This window comes from Ctenopharyngodon idella, chromosome 14, assembly GCF_019924925.1.
Source record: "Ctenopharyngodon idella isolate HZGC_01 chromosome 14, HZGC01, whole genome shotgun sequence".
NCBI lineage: Eukaryota > Metazoa > Chordata > Actinopteri > Cypriniformes > Xenocyprididae > Ctenopharyngodon > Ctenopharyngodon idella.
The window spans coordinates 27,536,344-27,561,885 of NC_067233.1; the positions used below are offsets into that span (position 1 = coordinate 27,536,344).

At 37.8% G+C, this 25,542-nt stretch overlaps 1 protein-coding gene across 1 annotated transcript in view; it reads left to right on the plus strand.

The window, feature by feature from the left end:
- aff2 (AF4/FMR2 family, member 2) overlaps positions 1–25,542 on the plus strand; it is a 244,320-nt gene that overhangs the window by 64,264 nt on the left and 154,514 nt on the right. Inside the window, 2 exon segments of the mRNA XM_051859758.1 lie at positions 2,601–2,721; positions 21,222–22,064. Coding sequence (XP_051715718.1) covers positions 2,601–2,721; positions 21,222–22,064 — 964 coding nt within the window.

Sequence of the window (25,542 nt, forward strand, 5' to 3'; positions counted from 1 at the left end):
CACAGAACAGCACAGAAACTTATAAACGCTGCTTCGCGACTTTTAGTAATAAAATAGTTTCGCTACTGAATCGCTACATTATATTTCTCAGCAACGAGATATTTCTCTCTCTCTCTCTCTCTCTCGATAATTAATTCAAATAAATGCTGTAAGGGGCCGTTCACATGTCGCGTCTTTTGCGACAAGTTTGTTATTTCAAATGTAAGCGCGCTCCTCCCTAAACGGACGAGGCGTTTATACTTGACGTTGTACTATTCTTTACGACAGGGGGCGACGGAGTAATTATTCTCTAAACCATCAGGAAGCAGCGGTGAGAAGTAAGGTTCACAAGTGACATAATAGGTTGCGTTCCAGTTCGTTTTATATGCCCTTCCCTCGCTAACTTCCCTCAGTTATGTTGACTCGGATGTACGTCATTGCTTACGTTGCACGAGTGCCCACTACTGGCGGAACTTGTGCAATGTGCTGAATTGGAACGTCCTAAGCCCTTGATCACTTGGAATCTGCTATGGAGTTGTTTTATTATTTAATTTTTTTTTCTCACGAAACTGTTTAATGCAGCATTCTATATGTATTTAGGTGTGTTTGGGTTGTTTTAGATATTTAAAAAGTTGTGTGTGGTGGGGTAAATTAAACGCGATATGCAGTGAAGTCACAATCGTGTTGCATTGTGGTATATGGAGCTGCCTGTAGTGTACATATGAAGTAGACTCGCTCCCTCGGTCAAAATCGAACAAAATATATGGATATGAGAGAACAAAATATATGGTTGTGAGAACATATGTATAAAACTAAATTAAACAACAACTTCTTAAATATTTTCTAATTGCATTAAACATTTGTATTTAATTTCATCAACATTTTTTATTAAACATGGACCTTTATTTTCATTAAAAAAAGCCTTTTTTCTGCAATTGTAGGCTCATTTTGGAAATTAATGCAATTCATTTGGACGAGCGCAAACTGGGTGCCTGTGAGATGCTGGTACAGACGTACCTGCTCGGCCAGAATCGGTTTGAAGTCATGCGGAGCTGCACACGAAGTTAGAAAAAAATGCCGTGCACACCGCCACGCAAAATGGGTTTGCGCTCACTCAATGCGCACTTCCGCCGAAGCCGCATGATGACGTCATTTTTGCCGTGCGCACACAAGCGTACTTACGGACTTGCGAGTATAAATCAGGCAGTTGCGACACGCATGCGGTGCAACTCCGTGTCATGCATTAAAATCGTTTAATGCACAGCTAGCCATGGATTAACACTTACATATAGGCTATCCACCTTTTTCTGAATGCAGAAGTCTTGCCCGACTCGTACTGGAATGATGCCTTACGTTTCCAGTCTCTGGTGTTTCTAGTCAAATTATTGTATTTTCTGAGCTGATAATGCAATGTTAAACCTATAAAAATGGTTTAAAACGCACATGGCCACAGTGCCATCACAGTGTAGCAATTACTGTCTTTTGTCAGTGCCTCACTCATCAAAGTTTAATGAGTGCATAGATGACACAATGGAATTTGCATGTTTGATCACTTAAAACAAAAATACAGCAAGAATCAAAGTCACAGTTATCTTCCAACGTTTCAGATCCTTCAACCTAATTTTGATTGCAAAACGTATTGTTAGCATGGTAATTTATTTTTAAAGGAATAACATATCTTATGAAGCATGTCATAAAGCCTTCAGTGAGTGAGTGAGTGAGAGAACAAGTAAGATCTAACATATATAATAATAAAGAAGCCCCTGAGTGAAAATTCCCTATTTCTGTCACGCCGTTGTTCCTCCGCAGGGACTGATGCTAATGCTACAGCTAGCAGCTGTGGTGTGTCTCTGTTCCTGAGGGAGGTCTGCGTTAACCTGGGGCCATTCTGCATTATGATAATGGAAGGACTGAGTCTACGGGCCCTAATCAGACACTGTCAGCCTTTAACACCAGCCTCAGGGCCAACCAGTCACTGCTACCATCTCTTACTCTCAGCTTAGCACCCTTGTGTTTGTTTCCATTGCTAATACATGAAATTTCTTAAACAATAAGTCATTTGTGGACATTAAATAACTCAAACAAGGCCTGGGAGAGGTGTGCTAGGAACCGCTTGAATGAAGTCTTCATTTTAATGAATGTAAAGAAAAATACGAGGCTGACGGAGTCCCTCCGAGGGAGATGCTTGGTTTTTCATTTGTGAAATCATTTACTCCACACGCTGAATTTGGGATTGTCAACTACCACAGTATGACATCTGCCTTTGTTTAAAACAAGCTTGAATTTCCTGTAACAGTCCCCCACACTGATTGCCATATGAGGTCCTTCAAATCTAAATAAACGCTCCCTGAGGCTCCAGCCCTTCTTACAGCATTTCAAACAGAGCTGCCTCTTCCTGGCAGTCTCCTGTCTGTTCCTGCAAAGCATCTGTGCACCAATCCAGTTACTTTATCTCCTCCGCCACGCTCTCCTCATCTGCTTAGTGTCAGCTCGGGCCTATTAGACAGATAAGGGCTTCCCTTGAATCTCTTACAGGCAGGGTTTTTTGCCGTCGATTTCTCGCATGCCAACTCGAATCATGCTCTTACTCTCTATCGTTCTTTCTCTCTCGTTTCCCGCAGTCATTACGAGCAGGACCGCTCGGCGCTGAAGAAGAAGGAGTGGGAGCGAAGGACACAGGAAGTGCAGCAGGATGAAGACTTGTTCTCAACCGGATTTAATCTGTTTGGTGAGCCGTACAAGGTAAAGGCCCAATCAGTGCCCGCACACACACACATACACTCATCATCTGATGCAGGGCATTGCTCCAGCTAAAGGATGCTGAGGTGCTCTCTTTACGTCCAATATTTACACAACTCCTGCCCCCCCCCAGGGTTCAGCTGGAATTGGTTTGAAGGAATGCTTACGATCAGGGTTATGTAACTTTTTCCCCTTTAGATGTTTCAGTAAAATATTCCTTTTAGGATTAAAGTTAGGATGGTAAAGGTGAGTTATATCAAAAACTGGAAAAAGTGTTTGAAAAATTCCTGGGCTACTTTTAAAGTCAACATGAAATGGTATTTGTAACCCATTTTGCTTTCATAATATGTTCATATTACCAGTGTTTATCTCATCAACGAATTACTGAAATGTTTGTTAACATGTTTTTACATTGAGACATGTTTAAATTTAGATATAAAAAAAGGTTATAATAATAAGATTATTTAATTATTTATGCACTTTGTCATTTCGTTATTTAACAATGAAACACTGGCTAGATTTAAAGGATATTTCTACCAAAAAAGTGAAAGAAATAAAGACTAAAACTAAAAACTATAAGAATTAACACTGCATATTACAAGTAAAACTGTTTATTCAACAAGGTGGGAATTGGTTTTGTCCACTGGTACTTGGATTGTGAAAATGTGGTAATACGTACCCCAAATGGAGCCTGAACTGAATGTGAATTTGCAGTTAATTAAGGAAAGGGTGAACATTTTGTCCAGGCAATCAGGACATATTTATTTAAGCTTCTGCCTGCTGGGAACCAAAAATGGTGACCCGGATGTGGGGGTTAAAGGTCATATTTACCTTCAAAGGGCATCTCAGCATATCCAGTTGGCAATTGACCATATGCACGGTTACTTCCAGGTTTTCGATAAGCCAGCTTGGGCATTTCCAGTGAACTCTTAGCTGTCGTTCTGTATTCGCTATACATCGACACAAAACATAAATGGTTCACTTTTTAATGTTGTATTTATATTTTAATGCAGTTATCACACTTACCTAATTTGCCAATAAGCCAGTTTTATTGATTGCAATGAAGACGAAGCTAATGAGAACGTTTGAATAAGAAACGTGGTGTCTGTAATTGGACACGCACACACAACATTTTTTCCAGCACTTCAAATGTTATTTTTAATGTGATGACCAAAAACAGTATTTGTTCACCCTTCTGAGACTGTCCCCATTTGTAAAACCGAACGTTTCAAGATGTAGGAAATACAACATTTGATAGAAAACACTTTCATTTAAAGCTGCAGTCCTTAACTTTCTTTGGTTAAAAATGATCCAAAATCATTTTTTGAGTTGGCTGGTTGAGTACATAACCAGCCAGTGCTCAAAACTATCTTCTTACCTTAGCCCGATTCACAACGGTAAGCTTGTAATAATGTTTTCTAATAAAATCGGTACAAGGTAGGTTTCCGCAGTAAATTCAAGCAAGCAGCCGTTCGTCTTTGCATCATTACATCATGTCTGTTTACATGAAGTCCCAGCTAGTAGGCTATATGGCATGTGAGGATGCTGCAGGTAGTGGATCATTTATAGTCTTTTCTCACAGCAGCTGCAATAATTAAATTTATCATTTTGATGGCGGATTGTAATCCAGAAAGATCCAAATGACAATCATCAGTGACAACTGGAAATTCACCAGTAGTCAAAAGCAAAAGACTTCGGACTGCGGAGTGGCTACAGAAATTGAAATCTACAGGTAACGCTAATACACACTAAATACACGTAGTCACACAATGCTGATGTTTTTAACATTAACAGTTTGAGAACAAAGTATAACAATAATAATAATATGCATGGTTTGACGTGATCTGAGCTAAGCGATTGTTAGATTTAATCACCACTGGTAGCGCAATTTATTGTAATGCTTTTTTTCTCAGTTGATCAGAACAAAAGTGGCAAACATGTTACTTACTTGTTTAGATGACATTTTCCGGTGAAAATTCTTATTTTGGTCATACTTCCAAGACATAAAATCTGTGATTCCGAAGTACAGTATCCACACCGTTGTGGTGACTGACAGCAAAAATTAGCGCTGAGGAGCCTTGCCTATGCACAATCCGTGTAAAGATGATAATTCCACAAATAACTGCAGTTGCAGGTTTCAAACAGAGATGGTGACAGAGAGGTACAATTTATTGACTCCAGCTTTAAAAATAAAAAAGACATTAATTACCACTATAACCTGTAGATGGCGGCAGAGGAGCATTTATTGGCTCATATTAGTCATTTCCTGTAATATTTTTTTCCACACGTTTCGCTTTTGAATAAATATTAAATACTAAAATCACTACGTTTAAAAATACATTTTGTCAAGGTGAAGTACTCACAAAATATCATGAAAAACAAAAACTTTTCTTGTAAACAAATTACACAAAGGGAGAACCACACTCTCCCTCCCTTTATAATCACTGTCAGTCAGTGCAGCGCAAGATCAATGATTTCGGCACACTTTTGAAAACTCTCATTTTGTTCAATAAATCTATCGAAAGTACACAATAAATCCTTAATTTACAGTGTGTTAATGTTTTTTTTTGTTTTTGTTTTTTCACGAAAGTGTAAAAACTGATGGTTGAATTGAATTTTGCTGAGGAGGAACACTTTTTTTATGTTGTCTTACGTTTGAATAACTAAATTAACACTACGCCTGACTATTTATGTGACTATATTCTGATCATAAACTAAGTATTACACTATTGACGCTGTTAAAGCTACCTCAGGACACTGAGGATACCGCCACACCGACAAGTGACATTTCACCGGAAGTTTTCCAGCTGACTTATATTATTGCAGAAGTTCTTAAGAACGTTCTGTGCATGTGCTCAATTCTACTTTTTTCAAATGTAGCTTCATTTGTTATCATTGCCATAACCTTTATAACATTAACAAAACTGCATAAATATTGCTGCTGTTTGTAAGATTTTAGAAAGGATGTACTAGTGCTTAAATAGCTATTTGGCTATTGGCTAACATTTCCTGCAAGTTTGTTGAAAGGAAAAGTTGTTTTTGAGAGTTACATTTTGCTGGAATATGAGCACTTTGTTTTTTTCTTTGAAATAATGCACTGAAGAACTGCGGAAAAGTGACCTAGAAAATGTATTAAAGAAGTAAATAAGGTCAGTGTTGACTTCATGTTGACTTTAAGAGCCATTGAGCATCTACAGTAGCAGAACAAAACGCCTGCACTAAGATGCACTAGCACTTTTGTACGTCACCGCTCTTAGAACATCACTTTGATTGTGTCATTAAGTGTCAAGGTCGCCCTTTCAGCCTCAGGTAGCTTATCTGTTTCCTTAGCCAGCTGTTAGCAAGAGCCGAGACAGACCATCTCAGGGAGAGTGAAGCACTGTCATTACGGCGGTCCTGAGGTCCTCAGGGGCCAGAGAACCAGATCAATTTTCCCTTGTGCCTCTGCGTTCAGTCAGTAGGTGAAGAACTGCCTCTCACCCCTAAGCGTCATTACAACTGGAAAGCCTGGATGAGGATGATCTTATCGTCACTCACCGCTCATCGTGCCTTAATTGTTCCATTTCTGCGAAACTGTCATGTAAACACTTATGACAGGATGAGTTGTGACAGGCTATGACAACATTTTATGGCTTTGGTTTTGATCCAGGACAGGGATTTTCTTTAAATAGTTTTCTCTTGAGCTTGGCTCAAAGACTTCTAGTTTGAGTGACAGTAGAGTTTGGCAGTTAAATGACCACGATATTTGATATTTTCCACATAAGAAATGCAAAAACATTTAATGAAGGTTATTTTTGATAGAGTAGAGTATTCAAGATAGTCTCAAGTGTAATAAAGCATTTGTTGGCTTGTATATTTTAGCTCTGTCAAAGTATCTGTGATAATTGGTGTAGATATGTAAAATGATTCATGAGCTTGATTTACCATCGGGAACATCTGAGTTTAGTTTACTAGAAGAGCTAATTCCCTCATAAATGGTGTTCAAACATGATGGTATGTCTGTAAACTGGAGCTTTGAAGCAAGGAATGCCTTTTTGTAGAAGAAGGGCCTGGAATTTTTCTGTTACTTCCCACAGAGCAGCAGTCGTAGAAACATGTAGTGTTGCCTTTTTTTTTGAGGGCTAATTACAGTCCTCCTAAGACAAGGCACTCTCTCTCCCCCTCCTTTTGGTTTGGCGTTTATTTTTTTTCTCCTTAACTTCATATCTGCATTCTCTCTCTCTCTCTCTCTTTCTCTAATCAGCTCTACACATGCCATTTATCTTCATCTGGGCCCAGACCTCTTCCTCTTAGCCTCTGAAATTAGTTGCCTCAACATCAGAGCTTTCCACTAAAAAACAACTTCAGCCTCACATATATAAAGCTAAAATTGGGTCGCTGTGGATGTTGAGCCGAAGCTGCGAGTGAAGCTTTTTACTCTGAGTTTTAATATGAGAATCATTGGTCTCTGAAATACTTCTAGGGTGACATCAGGTGAAGGGTAAATTTGTTGCTTCTTTTGCTTTATTTATATAGCATTTTTAATAATGAAAGTAGTCCCAAAGCAGCTTTATGGGGTGCCAAGACTAAATCCCCGGTGAGCAAGCGCAAGGTGATAATGAAAAACTGCCTGAAAGTAAGGACGGAGATTGACTACACGGTGAGTGTGTCAGTCTACAGTCGCTCAGGAAGAAAAAATTGGTCATAAATTAAATGTCTCTATTTAGGGGTTCAAGCACGTAGTGCTAAAACCCTATTGTTTTTGTAAGGATTTTTATTATTATTTTTCTGATCTAAAACTGATCGTGCAGACCAAACTGTAAGGCCTAGAGATTTGAAACTTGGCCAAAAGGTAGGTCTCAATTTGGGGAGAGGTTGACAGAGTCTGACCCTAATTGGCCAATAGTGATCAGTTGATCAAAAACACAAAACTGCTCATAACTCCTAGACCGTTTGTCGTAGACTCAAGTATCTTATATCATTGGAACAAAACGTATATCTCCGATTTCATTTCCATTGTTAAAAAAAAAGTCCGCCATTTTGAATTTTGTCCAAAACCTACTTTTGCAGACTTATCCTAGGTTTTTCACCCGATCGAACCAAACCAGTATAGAAATATTCTCTGGAGACTGAATATCAAAAGTTATTCAAAAAAATTTGTAATTTCCATTCATGGTCGCTAAGGGGTGCCAAAACATTCGAAGTGGGTGGAGCCAATTTTACTAAAATGGCTATAACCCTTTGGATAGCTATAACAGGGTCATTTAGAAAATGGGCATGGCCAAGTGCTTGCAAAAGCCTATAACTCAGAACTTCACAAAAATTTGTGAGCACATGCGGCATATGACTCTAATGAAGCATGCAAACTTTTATGGAGTTCATAGTTGGTGCTATAACTGTTATAAAAACATATATTTCCTACGGTAAACTGTCTGTTTTGGCTGTAAATGGTCTTTTCCATCTATTTTTGAAACATTTACAGGCTTGCTAAATGAAACATAATACCTTTCTACGCATGTACTTAAAAGCCTTAAAGCGCTTGAACCCCGATAATTGCTGCTCGCAGCTATATTAATCTTTTTGTTATTTGTCTAAGAAACTACAGTGGCCTTAAAGTTTTTGGCCAGTTTAAATGGTACATTTAAATCCACTTTCCTGTCCGTTCACAAATTTAACCAATAGCACTTCTTTGTGTCATTGCAGAGCAAAAACCTCACAGTTGTGCCTTGAGTACCCACTGTGAGTCTTGAGTACATCATTTTCATTCTTGTCAGCACAAACATGCCTCCTTTTGTGTAAATTAGACTTATTATAGATTTATTCACAAAAACACAGAGCTATTTGCTTGGTGCAATTAATGTTGCGGTATTAAGAAAGCAGGGGGTGAATGAATTTCATTGAAAAGAGATGTTTGTTTACAATTTGTATTGATCATGGCAGTTATTCATCAAATGATGGAGGAAAATGTTATAAACGGGCAGATATCCAGGCATAAGGTGTAGTGTGTATCTTTTCAGCATTTTAAAGAGCTGATTCAGGTGGATCTCAGTGGTGATGTACAGACCAAGTGTGCTGGATTGTGTGCTCTGCTGCATCCTTTGTAACTTAGCACTGCAAGATTGGGAATTGCGCAGTGAAAATTGCATTCTGCACTAATTTTGTGGGCGCGTGTGTGCCGTTACCTGATTTGTGTAATTTCTTTAGTGAATCGGGCACAAAAAGGCAACACAGACAGCGCATGCAAATTAACAGCACAATCAATGGGCACAATTCATTCTTACTGACCCCCCCCTTTCCACAAGTGCACTGGACAAGGAGTGTACCATTTCTAGGGCTGCTGAGTGCACTGAAGTGTTCATTCTTTTGAAATTCCCAGAATGCACCATAAAAAAGTAGTGAGCATTAGTTGCTCTCTGTGTTAACGGTAACACTTTACAATAAGGTTCCATTTGTTAACATTAGTTAACTACATTACTTAACATTAACTAAGTTAACAATACTTCTACAGCATTTATTAATCTTAGTTAATGTTAACTTCAACATTTACTAATGCATTTTTACAATCAAATGTTGTATCTGTTAATATTATTTAATGTATCTAAGCTACAATGAACTAACAATGAACAGCTGTATTTTTGTTAACTAATATTAACAAAGATTCATAAACACTGAAACAAATGTACTGCCCATTGTGAGGTAATATTAGTTTTTAATATTAATGTTTGGGATTTACTGTGTAAATAATGTAAATGTAAATATTGCAATGACTTATAATTAGAAAATGCATATTATAATGAGAATTGTATTAAATTGAAAGATACACTAAATAATTAAAATAATAGTAATAATACTAATACTAATAATTAAAATAAATCACCTTGACTCCAGTTTGTTAAAAGTCTTTGCAAAAAAAGACATAAGATATGCTAGCTCTAAAAAAAGAAAAAAAAAAGGAATGTAGACTCATTTGCATTTGTCATTTAGTAATATTTTGTTATCTAATTCAATGAAATTCATACATATTTAATCACGACTTAAGTGTGCAGAGACACTGTACATGTACACTATACTGGGAAAAATGGCTTTTATCTTGATGTAAAATGGAGGCTCAAACCATTTCTGAGTGAGTTTGCATAGAGAATATAATCATTCCTGGCCCACAGGAATGTGCTGTCCCAGCATTCCTCACTGCAGCTGTGCGGTTGCATCACTCTCCTGAATGATGTGCTGTGCTTTGAACCTGACTCCATTCAGTGAGCCACACTGTGTCCTGTCAAATGTGAGAGGGATTTGGAGCTCAAAGCAGGGTGCTGAAGCAGAGCACAATGAAGGATCCAGACAGGAGCTCTGTGAGAGCAACCTGCCGCTGAAGACGCTGAAAGATTAACAAGAAAAGCGCTACGTAAATATGAGTACGCCCTCAAAATGTGAGGGAAAGTTAAACAGCTTGCTCCAAAATGGTAAATAGCTATAATTGCACTAAATATTTAACAGCCACATGGCCTTCTCCATGTCATAAGTCAATATGAACCTTCCTCTTTGTGAGAGCTAGGACATGAGCGCTTCGTTTTTTATTCCCTCACCAACCACTCTTTGCCGCCCTCCACTCCCCCCACACTCATCTAAGGCTGCTATTAGCTAATCCCCCTAAATCCTGTTTAATGGAACTGTGCCGTTAACAGCTATTTGGGACTAATTTACTGGTTCCCAGATCGTTTGGCACCTTCAAAGCAGTTCCAGTGGTACTAGCACCGAAGCTTGAGTGCCCCTGCCGCCCCTGCTGCTTGTTTCCCACATCGACCTTCCCCCCCAATGTCCCTTCGTGGCCTTTCACTCCTGTTGGACATGCTTTCTCCGTACAAGGCTGTTTTTAAAAGCTTACAGCCAGCCAAGGTCAGACCTCTGGAGCTGCTCCAAGAGTTTTCTACCATCCCAGTCACAGAGAGACTTTTCTCCTCTTCTTTTTTTTTTTTTTTTGCCCCAAGGCAAATATTCCCAAATTACCCTCTACCACAAGCAACTTGCTGAGTCAAACGCACTAAGTGAGCGAATAGATGTCTACCTGTGCATGCTCGCACAATACCTTGTTTCTGTTTTTTTTTTTCTTTTTTTCTTTCTTTTTGCCTACCAGGTTGTTTTTGTGGTTAGATCGGCATTGCGTAGAACGGATAGTACGTCTGAATTAAATAAAATCAGTCTAATGCTTGGTCTCAGAAGTGATTTGAAGTTGTTGTCCTGGAGTGTGTATTTAGCTCTACTCTGTGGGAATTGTTGTTATGGCTACCTTGTTTTTGCCACCAGGTTCACTTGGTGACAATGTTTTTTTCTGTTCCTAATTAAGGAATGAATGTAGTACAAAAACAAGTCAAGTCAAGTCACCTTTATTTATATAGTGCTTTATACAATAGAGATTGTTTCAAAAGCAACTTTACAGTGAAAAAGAATGCATTTCAGTCAGCAAGTCAGTTCAGTGTTGATTCAGTTCTGTTGTAAAGATCATCACTTATTAAATTAGTTAATTTAATCTATAAGCAGTCCTGCAGAAAACTGTTATGTCATCGTCCAGCTCTGTTCAGTTCTCATATAACAGCATCAGTACAGTCAATAATATTGTTGAATATTAAGGCCCTGTTTACACCTGGTATTAAGATGCATTTTGGACAATTGAATCACAAGTGGACGAGGGAGACAAATACCCGTTTACACCTGGTGTTTTAATCTGTCTCTTTTGTCTACTTTCAGCTACTTCTGTCCAGATTTATTTGAGGGGAGGGTCTATGTATGTTTTTTTTTTTTTTTTTTTTTTTTTTTTTAAGATCTTTCGATCTAATGGACAAAACAAGGACAGCATCAGCTTTCGTTTCTGCTCTGACAGCCGCAAGACCACGGCAAACGCGGAGAGTTTGTGTTAGAAATCAGGAATGGTGAGAGAACATTGTACTTGGTACATTTTCCATCTTCCATCCAAACTTGGGTCTCCAGCTGACAAAGTTTAAATCCTGTCTGGTTAGCGCACTTCCCATAATGTTTATGACATTAGGTCAGTAGGCGGTCTTTTGTGACTGTTCGAACACATTCGACCAATCCGGTCAAATCCATTTTCGTCTACCTCTGGAAGTGGTCGAAAGTGGACAAGCTCAAAACGTTTTACACCCCGTTTAAACCTGTATTTAGCGTCGTCCACTTGTGATCCGATCAATCAAAATGTATCTTAATACCAGGTGGAAACAGGGCATGAATGTCCCCAAGAAAGCAAGCCAGAGGCGACAGTGACAAGGGACAAGCTCAAAACGTTTTACACCCCATTTACACCTTTATTTAGCGTCGTCCACTGTCGTCAACAGCAATAAGGAACCCAAACTCCATTAGGTGACAGAATGGAGGAAAAAAAAACACACTATGAGCTATGTAAATCGAAAAAGCTAGTTATTTTGTTTTTTTAAGTTTTAAATATGGATATTTTTCTTAGACAAATGCATCGCTTCGCTTCAGAACGCCTTTATTAATCCCCCGGAGCCGTGTGATTATCTATTATGATGAATGGTTGCACTTTTTTGGGCTTCAAAATCTCATCCTCTATTTACTGCCATTATAAAGCTTGGAAGAGCCAGGACATTATTTAATATAACTCTGATTGTGTTCGTCTGAAAGAAGATAGTCCTATACATTGAATTTGAAAATATTCACACACAGATTTTACGCAAAATACATACATAACATGTTTAATGAATGACACTGATTGTTTTTCATGCAAGGATATACAAGTAGAGTCAGTTTTAATTTCAAGTCAACTTCAACCTATTTCAGGAGCAAATTCCCATCAGAAGAGTTTAACGTAATTTCTTGATGGAATTTCACCATGTGCATTCTTTCTTGTTCACCTTTTCTCTGTAACCAATCTTCTATTGATTTTAAATGATGTGTAGTCTGATTTTCCTCGTTTGACTCAGCATCGATCCTTCATCCGAAGCATTAATGGCTCTGTAGACCACTGCTGTTTGCTGTTCCTGTCTTTGTGTGATCCAGACAGGATACACATACTGGCAAAGAAATATCGAATTATTGCAAAGACGTTTCCCTGACAGCACCGTCCTTCAGAGTAAGAAATGTGTGCTGTGTGGGTTTAGTTTTTGAGTGCTGCTGAGGTTTCGATTCTGTTTGACTGGGATCTGGAGGTATTGCCACCTTCATTACCATTGCAGTTGTTGGTTTTCTGGCCAGGGGGCAAAAGCCCTGAGTGTTCGCAGCAGATGAGCACAAGGCTCTTTTGTAAACACTGCCAATGTCTTGTCAAGGAGAGACAGCAAGCACACAGAGGCACACACGCAACACACAGTGTTGAGAAACAACAGACTACAGTATACTTCTCATTTAAAGGTGTTAAACTAGAGTGTGTTAGAAGTTGTACTTTTTCCTATACCAATTTAATATGTAGAGACAACTATAAGTAATCATATAACAGTTAGTTCCGGTCCTCTGAGGTCTCTTTATACAAGTTGTGTTGTGTTGTTTGTAACTTCGGCCGTAAGGCCTGTTTCACACCACAAGCCTCAGCAGTGTAATTTTTTTTTGGCACTCACATTAACAGATTAGAATATTCACATCGGAAGCAGGAGCAGCACGTCAAAGCAGAGCAGAGTGGCTCGAGAGAAGCAGTGCAGCGGCTGTCTATTTTTGCAGTGCTGTTCATTTAAAGTGACAGTGCACTGTTGATGAAGTAAATGAATATGATTTAAAAACCCACAAAGATATTGAGCAAGCAAATAAAGGCATTGACCAAGCATATTACCTTCTCAGGTTTTCATTATTTTTCTAATAATTCAATGTCCCATTGTCAATTATTCCTTACTTATATAACCTTGCACTATTGTAAGCATAATCACACATGCTGTCAATGCAGTATAATATACGGAAATAGTGCACTTTTCCTCTTGATATTGCTTTAGTATAGCATATGTTGGTTTCCAGAAAAGTGTAAATACTCTGACTCTGTGGCGCTACCAAATCATTGTTTGTTTGATTTGAGCATCGTGACTAAGCCCAAAAGCAACACTGACTTTCAACAGCAACACTGAACATTTCACTTTCACTTGGCTTTAAACAGAGAAATCTTTTGAATATGTAACTTTGAGATTGCGTTATTTGATTCAAAACAGTAATAATAATAATATGAATTTTCAGCAGCTTTTCAAACAGGTTTCCCATACACTCCCTCATCTGATCTGCCAGTGATCTGCTCCAAACTCACATCATTTGTGACCCGTGCTGGCAAAATGAGTCGCAATGAGCAAATTTTCAAAAATGAGTTATTGTTATTTTCACATTCTCTATTAAAAAACCTTCAAAATGATGTATGATTTGTTGGAAATCGACAAAAAATGACTGAGCTAAATCCTGTTTGAAGTTGGTAGAGTCAGCAAGTCAATTTTGAGAAAAATCAAGTTAAAGTTTTCTGAAGGTTCCAAAACAAAATCACCTAGCACCTTAAAATCCCTAGTAATACCACCAAAATTTGGCACAAACCAAGTCAAAACCCTTATAGGAAAAAAAACAAAAATACAAAAAAACATATATATATATATATATATATATATATATGTGTGTGTGTGTGTGTGTGTGTGTATATAATATATAATATATTCAACTTTTTTTTCATTATTCCACAATTGTTTGATTAACATGAAACAGACAGCCCGTATGTTAAGACCTACTGTATCACACGGATCTAATATGATGTTACACATCAGGTGGTTTTCCCCGACAGTTAACCAAACTTTCACGTCAGACATAACAGATAATGTTTGCGTGAATACTTACCGAGACAGATTTTTGAAAATACTGTAATTCTGTGTATATGTGTAGGCCTATATCGGGATATCAGTCAGCGTGAGTAAGACTGTTTTGTTTACATCAGCACGAGTTTGAAAATCTCATAGTCAAGTGTGTTGAGAAAAATTGCATTTTTCATGGTCAAAAGAAAGGTACTCCTCTCAGAAAACATACAAATAAAGATACTTTTAGATGTTTAATTGCTTTTTGGAGCATTGGGATTGCTAGACGAGGGTTTAATGAGGGCTTAACTAATTTTTGAAAACCTCAAATTCGACCAAAATTGACATTTTTTACTTGTTTTGCCTGTAACTCGAAATGAGCCTGCGCGCATTTCAACTCATTTTGCCAGCACGGGTCACATTTGTTGAGTCATCATTTGTAGCGGGATTTGTATCTACCTATTTGAATGTGAATGTTAGAATATCATATAAAAATGCTGGGTGGATATACAAAGATGCAAATAAAAAATTTAATATGTGCATAAAAATGCATACTCTCGCATGAGGTGCATTTTATTTGCTATGATGTACATAAAAAAATTGTGTAATTTTTTTTTTTTACCTCAGCAACACTGATAAAAAAATGATTCTGTGGTGAAGTAAATACAGAAAAAAACAAATGTAATTTCTACATGAAAAAGTTAGTTCAGGCAAGAATTGAAAAAACAAAAACAAAGTAAATTCTATATTCGTACTCAAATCAAGCTTGTACAAATTAAAGTGTAAATAAATTAAATTAAATTAAATAAAACCTACACAACTTTTCTGATGCTGGTCTTCCCATCATGCACAGCGACATGAATAATTAACAAGGTTGATTATTTTGCTGTTTTCCAGCTGTATTTACAATGTTTTATCATTTCTTTTGTTGTTAGGTTTAGTAACTGTGTAAATTTGGAGTTAATTTTCTATCCAAAATGACACATTCGCACTCAAAAATGATCTAATGAATGTTACCATCATTGTGCATTGTGTACCAAGTATTGAAGTCTCTGTGTTTTGGGTGAGTGCTGCATTACTTCTGTTATGTAGATATGGTGTCTACATGGTATCCATTGTTTTATTTACTTAGATGTTTCTAAGTAAAGCATACACTTTAGAAGCATGGCTTAATTCACTGTTATATTATTTGAGTAAAATTTAATTGTTAAATTTACTTAACTTAGTAGATTTGACTTAATTCTATATGTAAAATTAAATACATTAAATATAATTAAGTAATATTTACTTAATTTCTTTATGAATTTTAAGTGCAATAGTAAGTAGATTTTGCCTGATAATAACAGGTAAGTTGTACAGAGCAGTAGCAGTAAAATTTACTTGTGTTAGTGCAAATTGTTATGAGGATTTTAACAAGTAAATCCTACAAGTTATGTTTGTCAGTGAACTCGTGGCTGAAGTATTGACAATTCTTAAGTTCATCAGAGCTTTTTGTCTGCACCCTCTGTCAGAAGTCAGCATGAAATCAAAATTGACACTATTTACTTTGTTAGCACACATTACTAGTTTTGTGGTGAACAACTAACCCAATTTTCTACATAGTGAATGGCACATAGTGCATTATATAGGGGATAGGGAAATGATTAAGACAGTGTAAATATGCTTTCCATCGATGCAAATGAAGTCTGGTTTCACATTAGTGTCACACGAACCGCAGCTCACACAGTCTGCTCCGGCCCAGAGACACGATATCACAGAGCGGATCATATCTGCGAGTCGGCACAGACCACAAAACTTATCGGACCCATTTGAATTCTGCACAGAATGCAGTATTTTAAAGTGATATGGAGGAGATTAGGAGGAGAAATGGTTAGAAATTAGAAAAAAAACTAAGGTTTTACCTGGCCGAGGTGTGATATACACGAAACGCTATTGGCTATTTTAAAAAAGGGGTTCGATATGTCCCACCCTGTCTTCCTGTTTCAGTTCAAATTACATCAACACACTGAATAATGCTGTGCATTCCAAGGCACTTCAGTGGGCCTTTAACCACTCCCCTCCAACCGTCAGTCTGCTACAAGCAAGAGATGGAAAGGAGGTGCACTAAAATAAAACCCTGCCCTTTATTCAATATTCCGAAATATGTCATAACACTGAAGTAAAGTCAGATGGAACTTCCGGTTCATGCAGACTTTAATAAAACTATGGCTTCCCCAATGTCTAAAACCTTTATTTATACTGTGTTTAACACCAGACTTTTTTGTTCTCTTGAACATATGGCATGCAAACACTGCTTTATTTGCAGACCATAACTTGGAAGGAAACAGAAATTTCCAACTTAAATCAAGCCAATGCAAATCTACTGCATGATGAGATACTCATCAGTCAATTAATGTTCCTATCGAGCATGTCAGCCTAAAAGACGATTAATTGCTCCTAAATGCATCTGATTCATTTTTTGCGAGTGAACCGATTGTTTATATTGAGGTTCTTGTTAACATCCATTAAGGGAAATTCTTTGAAATACAGAGAATTCTCTGGTGAAGTTGGAAAGGGCCGGCAATTGAGAGAGAAAACAAAGACTCTCATTGTGCATGTGAATAGCCTGCGCAGAGTGGTAGCGCCCAAGTACCCAAATCTCTAGAACACACAGTGTCTTTTTAATATGACCCCATTAAACTGCATTTACACTGCTGGTACCACCTAAACAAGCAAACAAACAAACACACACAGTTAGCACACAAACACTCACACAGACATGGATGTATATATACCCCAATCGAATGATGCTGTCCTCTCTTTTGCTTGAATGAAACTGTTCATATGTTCATTTTGGCCTGATTTTGCTCTGTCACAGGGCTGTATTTTACAATTCAAAGAATTAAGTCTGTACGAGTCATTACAAGCATTTATCAAGACTTTGTGGAGTGTTTTAAAGAGGCAGCTGACACTAGAGCACTTAAGTATGTTTAAGTAGGTAATCTCTCCTTGTCTTGAAGTAAAGAAGGCCACAAGGGGCAGAAGAATGCTGCCCTTTTTCCCAAGATGCTCCTTCCAGGCAATTAAGTAATGGCCCATTACAACGTCTCTTGTATCATTTAAAACTTTGGAGTGCTGGAAATCACAGTTGAAAAGTGAATGATCTCACTGAACCTCCTAAATACTTTAATCAAGGAATGCTAACACTTGTGATTATGCATGTTACGTTTTATTCTGTGACACTTTTAGAGTGTATTTTCAAAGTTTTTTGAGCTTGATGGCTGTTAAATATTTCTATTTTGTGTATCAACTTTGTTATATTTTGTTCTCTTAAAATCCTTTTAGGGAAATTGAGAGAATTGTGATGAGACACCCAGATGTGACAATTGTCGATATAGAGGAAGAATATAGAGTGGTTGAATTTGATGAGAAATGCTGGTGTTCATATGGAACATGGAGTTCAGATTTTGGTATCTAGGGATATTATAGCTCAGTGAAAATTTGTAGAGATCTGTATTTCAATTCAAAAAGAGGTATATGAAATTATTTTTTTGTTTTACTAATTTACTAATATTACAATAACAGAAAAAATTAAACTGGAAAAAAAAGATAAACAGGAGCCTTAAGCAAAACTCTCAATTTATATTGTCTTTGAGAAATAATTGAGATATTAAAGATATCTGACATAGTGAGCGGGATGATGATTAATTGATTGATTGATTGATTGATTGATTGATTTTTACAAAGAACAGATAATGATGCATTTATGCAAAAAAATATTTTGTTTATTTATTTGTATGTAATAAATCCTAAAACCTCTCCTAAAACTACTAGACATTTTAAAGTGTTTATATATTCTAACGAACACATTAATTAGCTAGTAAAAGCTTTAGCTGTCAATGTAAGTACACGATTAATCCTTCATAAATGGCTTATTCATAATTTTAAGAAACCTTGAACGGAAAATGTCAGCAATTAACGCTTTAAATAAGAGCATTTCTCTCTTTCTCACCTTCCCCCGAGCTGTAGAATGCGTGTCTGGCCACGGTCCAGCATTCTCATGCTTCAGTCAAGCAGTCGAGCTCACACAACAGCTCTTTGTGTGCACCCCAGATGGATTTTCCCTCACATTGACCAAACTACCTCATCTGGGAGGTTCACCCACTCCTCTCACTCAAGAGTGTCCCTTTCAGATCTTTCACTTTTAAAAACACTAGAGCGGTGCCACACTGGCCCACATTCCCATCCAAGCGCTGTCAAGAATGGCACTCATGTCATCTGTATAGTGAAGCTGCTGAGAAATGTCAGTGGACCCAGATTTTACATTGCATAAGTGATGACCCAAAATATTATCAAAATTGTAAGGGGAAAAAAAGGTCCTTAAAAGACAAGGATCATTAGTTGAAAATGTAATATTACTATTAAGAAAATGTAGAAACATTACTTTTCCAAAGCTCAAGGAAACATTTTGGATTGGCAACAAGTTTTGTTTATTGTATAATTTTATATTTATAATTTTGTTAATTTTTCTATCCAACTATACAAAATTATGTTTAGTTAGATTTAATAATTAGAATTTAGCCATTTTCCCCAGAAATTTGAAATCAAAATGGAATTTTTGTTGCTTTTAGTCTATTTGCTTCGATGCTATCAATGTTTTCTAAAACTTTTGATGACTCATCTTGTCCACAAGGGCGTGTACAAAATTTTTTGTCCAATAAAATGCTCTTTTGAAGGAGCCTGCCTCCTCCCCCTAAATTATAAATAACAAGAAGCAAATCACTGTTTTGTCGGGATATAATGTAAATGAAAGTCTATTGGCTTGTATTTGATTAATTCATAATTCAATCAATAATTACAAAACAAAGGGCTTCCATCAAACTTTTTGATGAGGAAAACCATTCGTGCTCGTAAACTATTATGTTTTATTTATAATCCAGAAATGATTTTTTGTTGAAAATGACTAATAAAAACCGCATAGTCGATAAGGTTTTATTGCTGGCATTAGTGTTCAGGCTTTACCGGGTCAGAGGTCAGTCTTGATGTTAGGCTGAGAATATCTAAAATCAGATCCTCTGTTGTGTGCGAGGTCACATGTTAACCGTCCAGTGCATAATTCCATCACTGCTATAATAGCCTTGCATGCGCCATGCTGGTTGTGCATCATTTAACATTATTTGTTTATTGACTGTTTATGTGGTTGAAAGCAATAACAGATGCATTTGCATTTTAGAAGAGTTGTACTGTTATTAATGTAGCAATTACATGTGAAATGAATGGAGAATGCTAATAGATTTTTTCTCTCTACTTTTGCTTCCTGGGATTAACGTAGCCTTTAATTGTATCAGTGTACAAGAGAAGCACACATTTACTTGTTTATTGTTGGAGTACCTCTGTATTCAGACCTTTTTAAAATTAGGGTGCTGATACTTTGAATAAAGGCAAAGATCTAAATGTAGTGATGAATACAAGAGTAAAGGCCTGAACATTAAGAAGAATGTTGCTTATTATGCAAATAATCCGTGGGGGGTGGGCTAGCATGCTTCTCTTCTGTAGAACGCTGTGCAACTAATGATGTGCGGCAAAACCCAAAAGATAACGATTATTATAAAAGGGACTCTTGTTGTGAGCAAAAGCAGACTAGTGTTGGACAGATATTTCTGGAGAGGAAATAACTGTATCTTTATGCCTGCACTAAATTCAGGAGATGTTTGCAAACATTATTTTATGTAAATCAGTACACAGGCATGGATAGGAATGGCACACAAACAGAAAATTCTGAATAGATTCTAAATACAGCGTCTCGCCATTTCTGTGATCACACGTTGCCTGGTTTCATAAATATTGACTAACATCAAATGGAGAGTTGGCTTGCATCGCAAAACTATGTTAATGGTCTAGTCAGCTAAAGCTCATGATAAATACTCTGCTTCTTTATACTGACAAACACAGTCTTTAGATCTGTCTATACTGAGAAGGGTTCACTCCCTGAATTGGTATTCACACTCAAAAATAATACACTTGATGGGGTGTTATGGAGTTGTTGGTGTGTTGTGGATTGTTTTATCTTTATTTTTTATCTTATAACCAACTTAGATTATAATATTCCACTCCACTGACATTTTGCAATGCAGTTGATTGTTCTTCCAATTAAATGGATAGTTCAGCTAAAAAAGTAAACTTCTGTAATTATTTACTCACCTTCATGTCATTTCATGCAGGTATGCTGTTATTATTTTATGGAATGCACAACAAGCAAACAAAAAAACAATTTATAGAAAACCTCCATGTAATATCAGGTCATAGTGACTGCAGGGTATCAATCTTCAAAAATGATGAAAAGACAACAACAACTATATTTATAAGCATTATAAAAGTGTTTAAAATGACTTATTCCATGTCTTCTAAAGTCATATAATAGCTTTATGTGTGTAAATCATTGTCATATTCATTGATAATCTTCACCTCTGTTGCAGATTATAAATCAAATAATTGACATCTGTTTATGAGGTACTTAAAAACCAATGTTTGATGTTGTTTCAGGTTTAAGGTTCCGGTGGAGGTGAATATTATTAGTAAATGACTTACATTTTGATTTGTTTCTCACACAAAACTATTGTATGACTTTAGGATGCTGGGAATGTAGTGCATAAGTCATATGGGCCACATTTATGAATTTCCATTATTTGGGATGAATTGTTCTTTTGAAAGACCTTTGTTAGGAATATGGCTGAATTATACAGATGTTTCATATAGTTTTTTTTTTTCTTTCAGACTAACAAAGGGGACGCCCTGGCCAACCGGGTCCAAAACACACTTGGAAATTATGATGAAATGAAGGAGCTTCTGACTAGCCATTCCAACCAGAGTCATCTTGTAGGCATTCCTAAGAACTCTGTTCCCCAGACTCCAGTGGAGAAACCCGACCAGCCAGGCTTTTTCCCTGAGGCTCAGCGAAGCCGAGCTGCTCCCTCCCAACCTGGAAGCCACAGCACCTCTATGCCCCCACCCCCTGCCAACAGCATGCCGGGTTCTAACGTTGTACATGGACATCAAGGCAAAAAGTTACGGTCTTCAGACTGGTCACGAGGGGGTCATGGTTCAAGTGGCACCCAGACTGCTCAAGCGGTCAGCCGGGGGAAGCACTCCAGTCATGAGCAGACTTCAAGTAGACATGATCAGGACCAAGAGGACTCAAGTCCCAATCCCAGCGGACCTACAACTTCATCACACTCCAATAGGAAGCAGTCTGGCAAAGGACCAGCCACAGTCGAGCTTGGCCTCGGAAAGTCTCCCGCTGACCAGGACTCGTGCTCTCATGGCTCAATCTCGCCATTGGCTTCTACGTCCCTGCTTCCTAGCGGCCTCTCGACACCGACATTTCCTCAAGGCCTCCACTGCAAGCCCAGCAGCGCTGTGCAGCAGAAACCCACTGCCTACGTCAGGCCCATGGATGGCCAAGACCAGGTCCCCAATGATTCCCCAGAGCTCAAACCCCCTGTGGAGCTGGTGGAAGGGTACAACAGTGTGCCATTTGGAGGTCTGCTGGATACCAAAAGCAGCACGACTGGGACCAAGGGCAAAATTCCTAAGCTGACACTGCCACAATCCGGGGAGGTGAGTGTGACCGTTTTCTGTCTTAGTCAAAGTGCAGGCTTCCTGCAGATGTTGTAATCATTTTCTCTCGTTTGGATACTGCGGTAGTTGGACAGGAACAGTTGGCAGATAGGCTTGGCTCTGTTGACTTTCCCCTGGCTAGGTCTTTTTTGCATTGAAACCTGGCAGAACGAGGGGTTGACATAATGGAGTGCTTCATTAATAATCAGCTAATGAACCTCAGGCTTTCCTGTGAACCTACTTATTCCACAAGGAAGTCTTCTTGTTGGCGTGTTTAAAGATCAATTTCTTTGCAGCTTTACTGTTTTGAACAGAGGGAAATTCTTACCTCAGTGATTGCCCCGTGTTCGGGTTGCTGAAGTAAAGTAAGTTGATATTGGCTCTCCTTTGAGAGGAGAAACTATTCTAGAGTTAAAACTGTTGATTTGAAGATCTGTGTGATTGAATGATGTACAACACCATGGGTCAATTTTATGATTATATTTCCCAATTATGGCCAGTGCTAGAAAATGTTGACTTTTCATAATCAGAATAGAACTTCTTAGCAAAATAATGGACCTCTTTGTTCAGTAAGTCTTTGTAGGTGTTTGCCCAAACATGCCCTAATTGTACAGTAATGATCATTACTGTCTGTGTCCTAAATTGAAGTACTTTCTTCTTTATTTTGGGCCATGATTTGTGTTGCACAGATCTATAATTACAGTAAACCAAAAGGCTTTACAATTAAATAAAATATACTAAATATGGCTATAGATTGAAGCAATATGATGCTGAAAATTCTGATTTGACTTACACTGGAAACAAGTCAGGCAAGATGAGTTCATTGACAAAATTGATTCTTAATGTAATTGAGAATGTTCAAAGAAATCTCTTTTGTAACTTTCATAAGACTTTCATTTTTCATTAAGTAACTGTTCAGTAAGTACTGGTCAATGTAAAAGGTTGCCAACTAGATACAATCTGGTTTCACTGAGATGACCTGACTTGACTTTCAACGTGGGTAGCATCTCAATAAGTCATGTTCCTAAAACACCTCAGAAGACCCTCCATGTCTTGAACATGTAGAGACATTTTTTCACAGTGGATGGGCCCATACGTTCTGAATTAACCCTCTGGAGGTTAAGACGCTGGAGCTTTATCACCGGCAATGTTAACTTCATCCCTTCTGTGGGACTGACACTTAGAGCAGAGTTCGGTTGACCTTGCTTTGGTCGTGATACATGAGCCACACCGAAGCCGTTTACAGGCTATGCAGTGCCGTCACTTCCTTTGAATGGCTGCCAGCGGGGGGATTTGATCCCATGGCATTTTGTAGAGAGAAATAGCAGCATTTGAAAGCTCAGCATGGTCCTTTAGGACAGGGGATACCATCATTTAGGATTTAGCCAATAGGTGGTCTTAGATTAAAGATAATAGATTGTGGTGGGCTAATAGCTCTATTATTATGCTTTAGGCTCATGTTTGGCTCTATAAAACCCCAGCAGCAACTAATGAATTTCTTCACTTTGAGGTGGTATCTTGTGAGAGGTAATTTTCCTGTATTTTCAGTGCCAGGTTTGAAAAATAGCCGCGTATGGATGCCTTAAGCTTGTTTGAGCAGTAGGTTGAAATTCCCATCCCTCTTACCTACGGGTTTAATCCAGATAAAGCAAACAAACCAAATAAGATAAGGTGCGGTAAACAAGAGTGTGGCATATGATTGAACAGGTTGACTCGCTGTTATCCAACCATGGCGAGGCAGCCAGCTGTTCTCCCTCTTTGTTCTATGGGGATCTCGACGGCCATCGGGCTCCAAATTGCACTATCGCCCATCTTGAAGCATATGGTGCGTTCGCATAGTACAGTTAAGCATGTGGCAAGAGTGAAAACCTGGGGAATTTTAATTGCTCTGAGAGTGCCCTCATACCGGTCAGCTTGCAGGAAAATGGAGATGGATGTTGTTATTGCAAAGAGGTGCAGGCATAGAGAGAGAAGACCCCCCGTAGGGTGGGCCCCAGCTGGGCCTACGCCATCTTTCCCTACCCCTCCTTCTGACAGATGAGTCACTGCCTGAAAGTGAAAAGAGAGAGATGCAAAAGGGGGAAAAAATAAATGGGGAAAAAGCAGAGAGTTACAAAAACAGGGCTAGTAGGATTGAAATAGAACGCAAGAGAGCACGCGTAGAGCCGCTCTTTCAAGATGGCTCTCAGGAGAAAAGAAAACATCTTCAAGGACATTGATTTGATTTTTTTTCCACCCTGCCTTGCGTAGCTTTAGTTTGTTAAAAGGAGTGGATTCTGTTGAAGCAGCTCTCGTGGGATTCACCTGTACTGTGTTGTGCTGGCTACTTATTATTCCACAGCTCTTCAGGCTTATTTATCCAGGTTCGCTCTGGCTGAGGTGTTGAATTGTGTGAAAGCCTTTCCTGATTGTATATCCTCCCAGGTTTTCTTTGTTGTCATATGAGCGGATGCTATTTTATTGTGCTCAAAAATTGCCAGAATGCTCTTTGGTTGCATAAATCTTTTATTTGAAACAGGAAATATTGTCAATGGTAATGGTGCGATTCACGTACAAATCTTCCTAAGCTGGTTCTTTTGTGATGATTCACGCAAAACAAAACTGTGAAGAGGATGACATGTTGGAACCAAAATAATGCAAGATTTGAGACTATAGTTTCAAAACTATAGTCATACAAATAGCAGCATTCAGCAACATATTTACTTCACTGAAAAAAAATAAATAAATTGCAAAATGTGTGATGATGACCCAAATGAATCAGTTAATCATTTGCTTTCATCTAGTTCAACAAACTTTACAAACTTTTTAGTGCTAATTGTCACAATAGTTTTGTGGACCTTTCTAACTTAGAGTAGAGTAGTAGAGATACGTTTAAAAATAAGAAACATTGTTTTAACGGTTTTGAATGCAAACTTTTTTTCTTTTTTTTCCAATTGAAGTAACATACATTGGTCACAGTAACACTAGGAATCTATATAATGAAAGTAGATTCAATTTTGATTCTAAGTTGCTTTTAATATACACATTTTCATTTGAAAACAGTGATGTAAAAAGGTTTACTCTAAAAAAAATACTGGGTTAAAAACAACCCAAGTTGGGTTGAAAATGGACAAACCCAGCGATTAGGTTGTTTTAACCCAGTGAATGGGTTGTTTTAACCCAATGTTTGCCCAACCTGCTGGGTAGTTTTATTTAACTCAACTATTGTTCAAAAGTTACTGTATTGCTTGCTTTAAATGAACCCAAAGTATGTTGGAAATTAACCGCTGGGTTAAAACAACCCAATCACTGGGTTTGTCCATTTTCAACCCAACTTGGGTTGTTTTTAACCCAGCATTTTTAACCCAGTGTATCATTGAAACATTGTTAACCAGTAGACTAAAATTAATCAAACTTCTCAGCACTAATTGTGAGAGTCATAGTAGCTTTGTAGTGGCTTACTAACATAATTGTATTATCTTCAGACTGCCACACACTT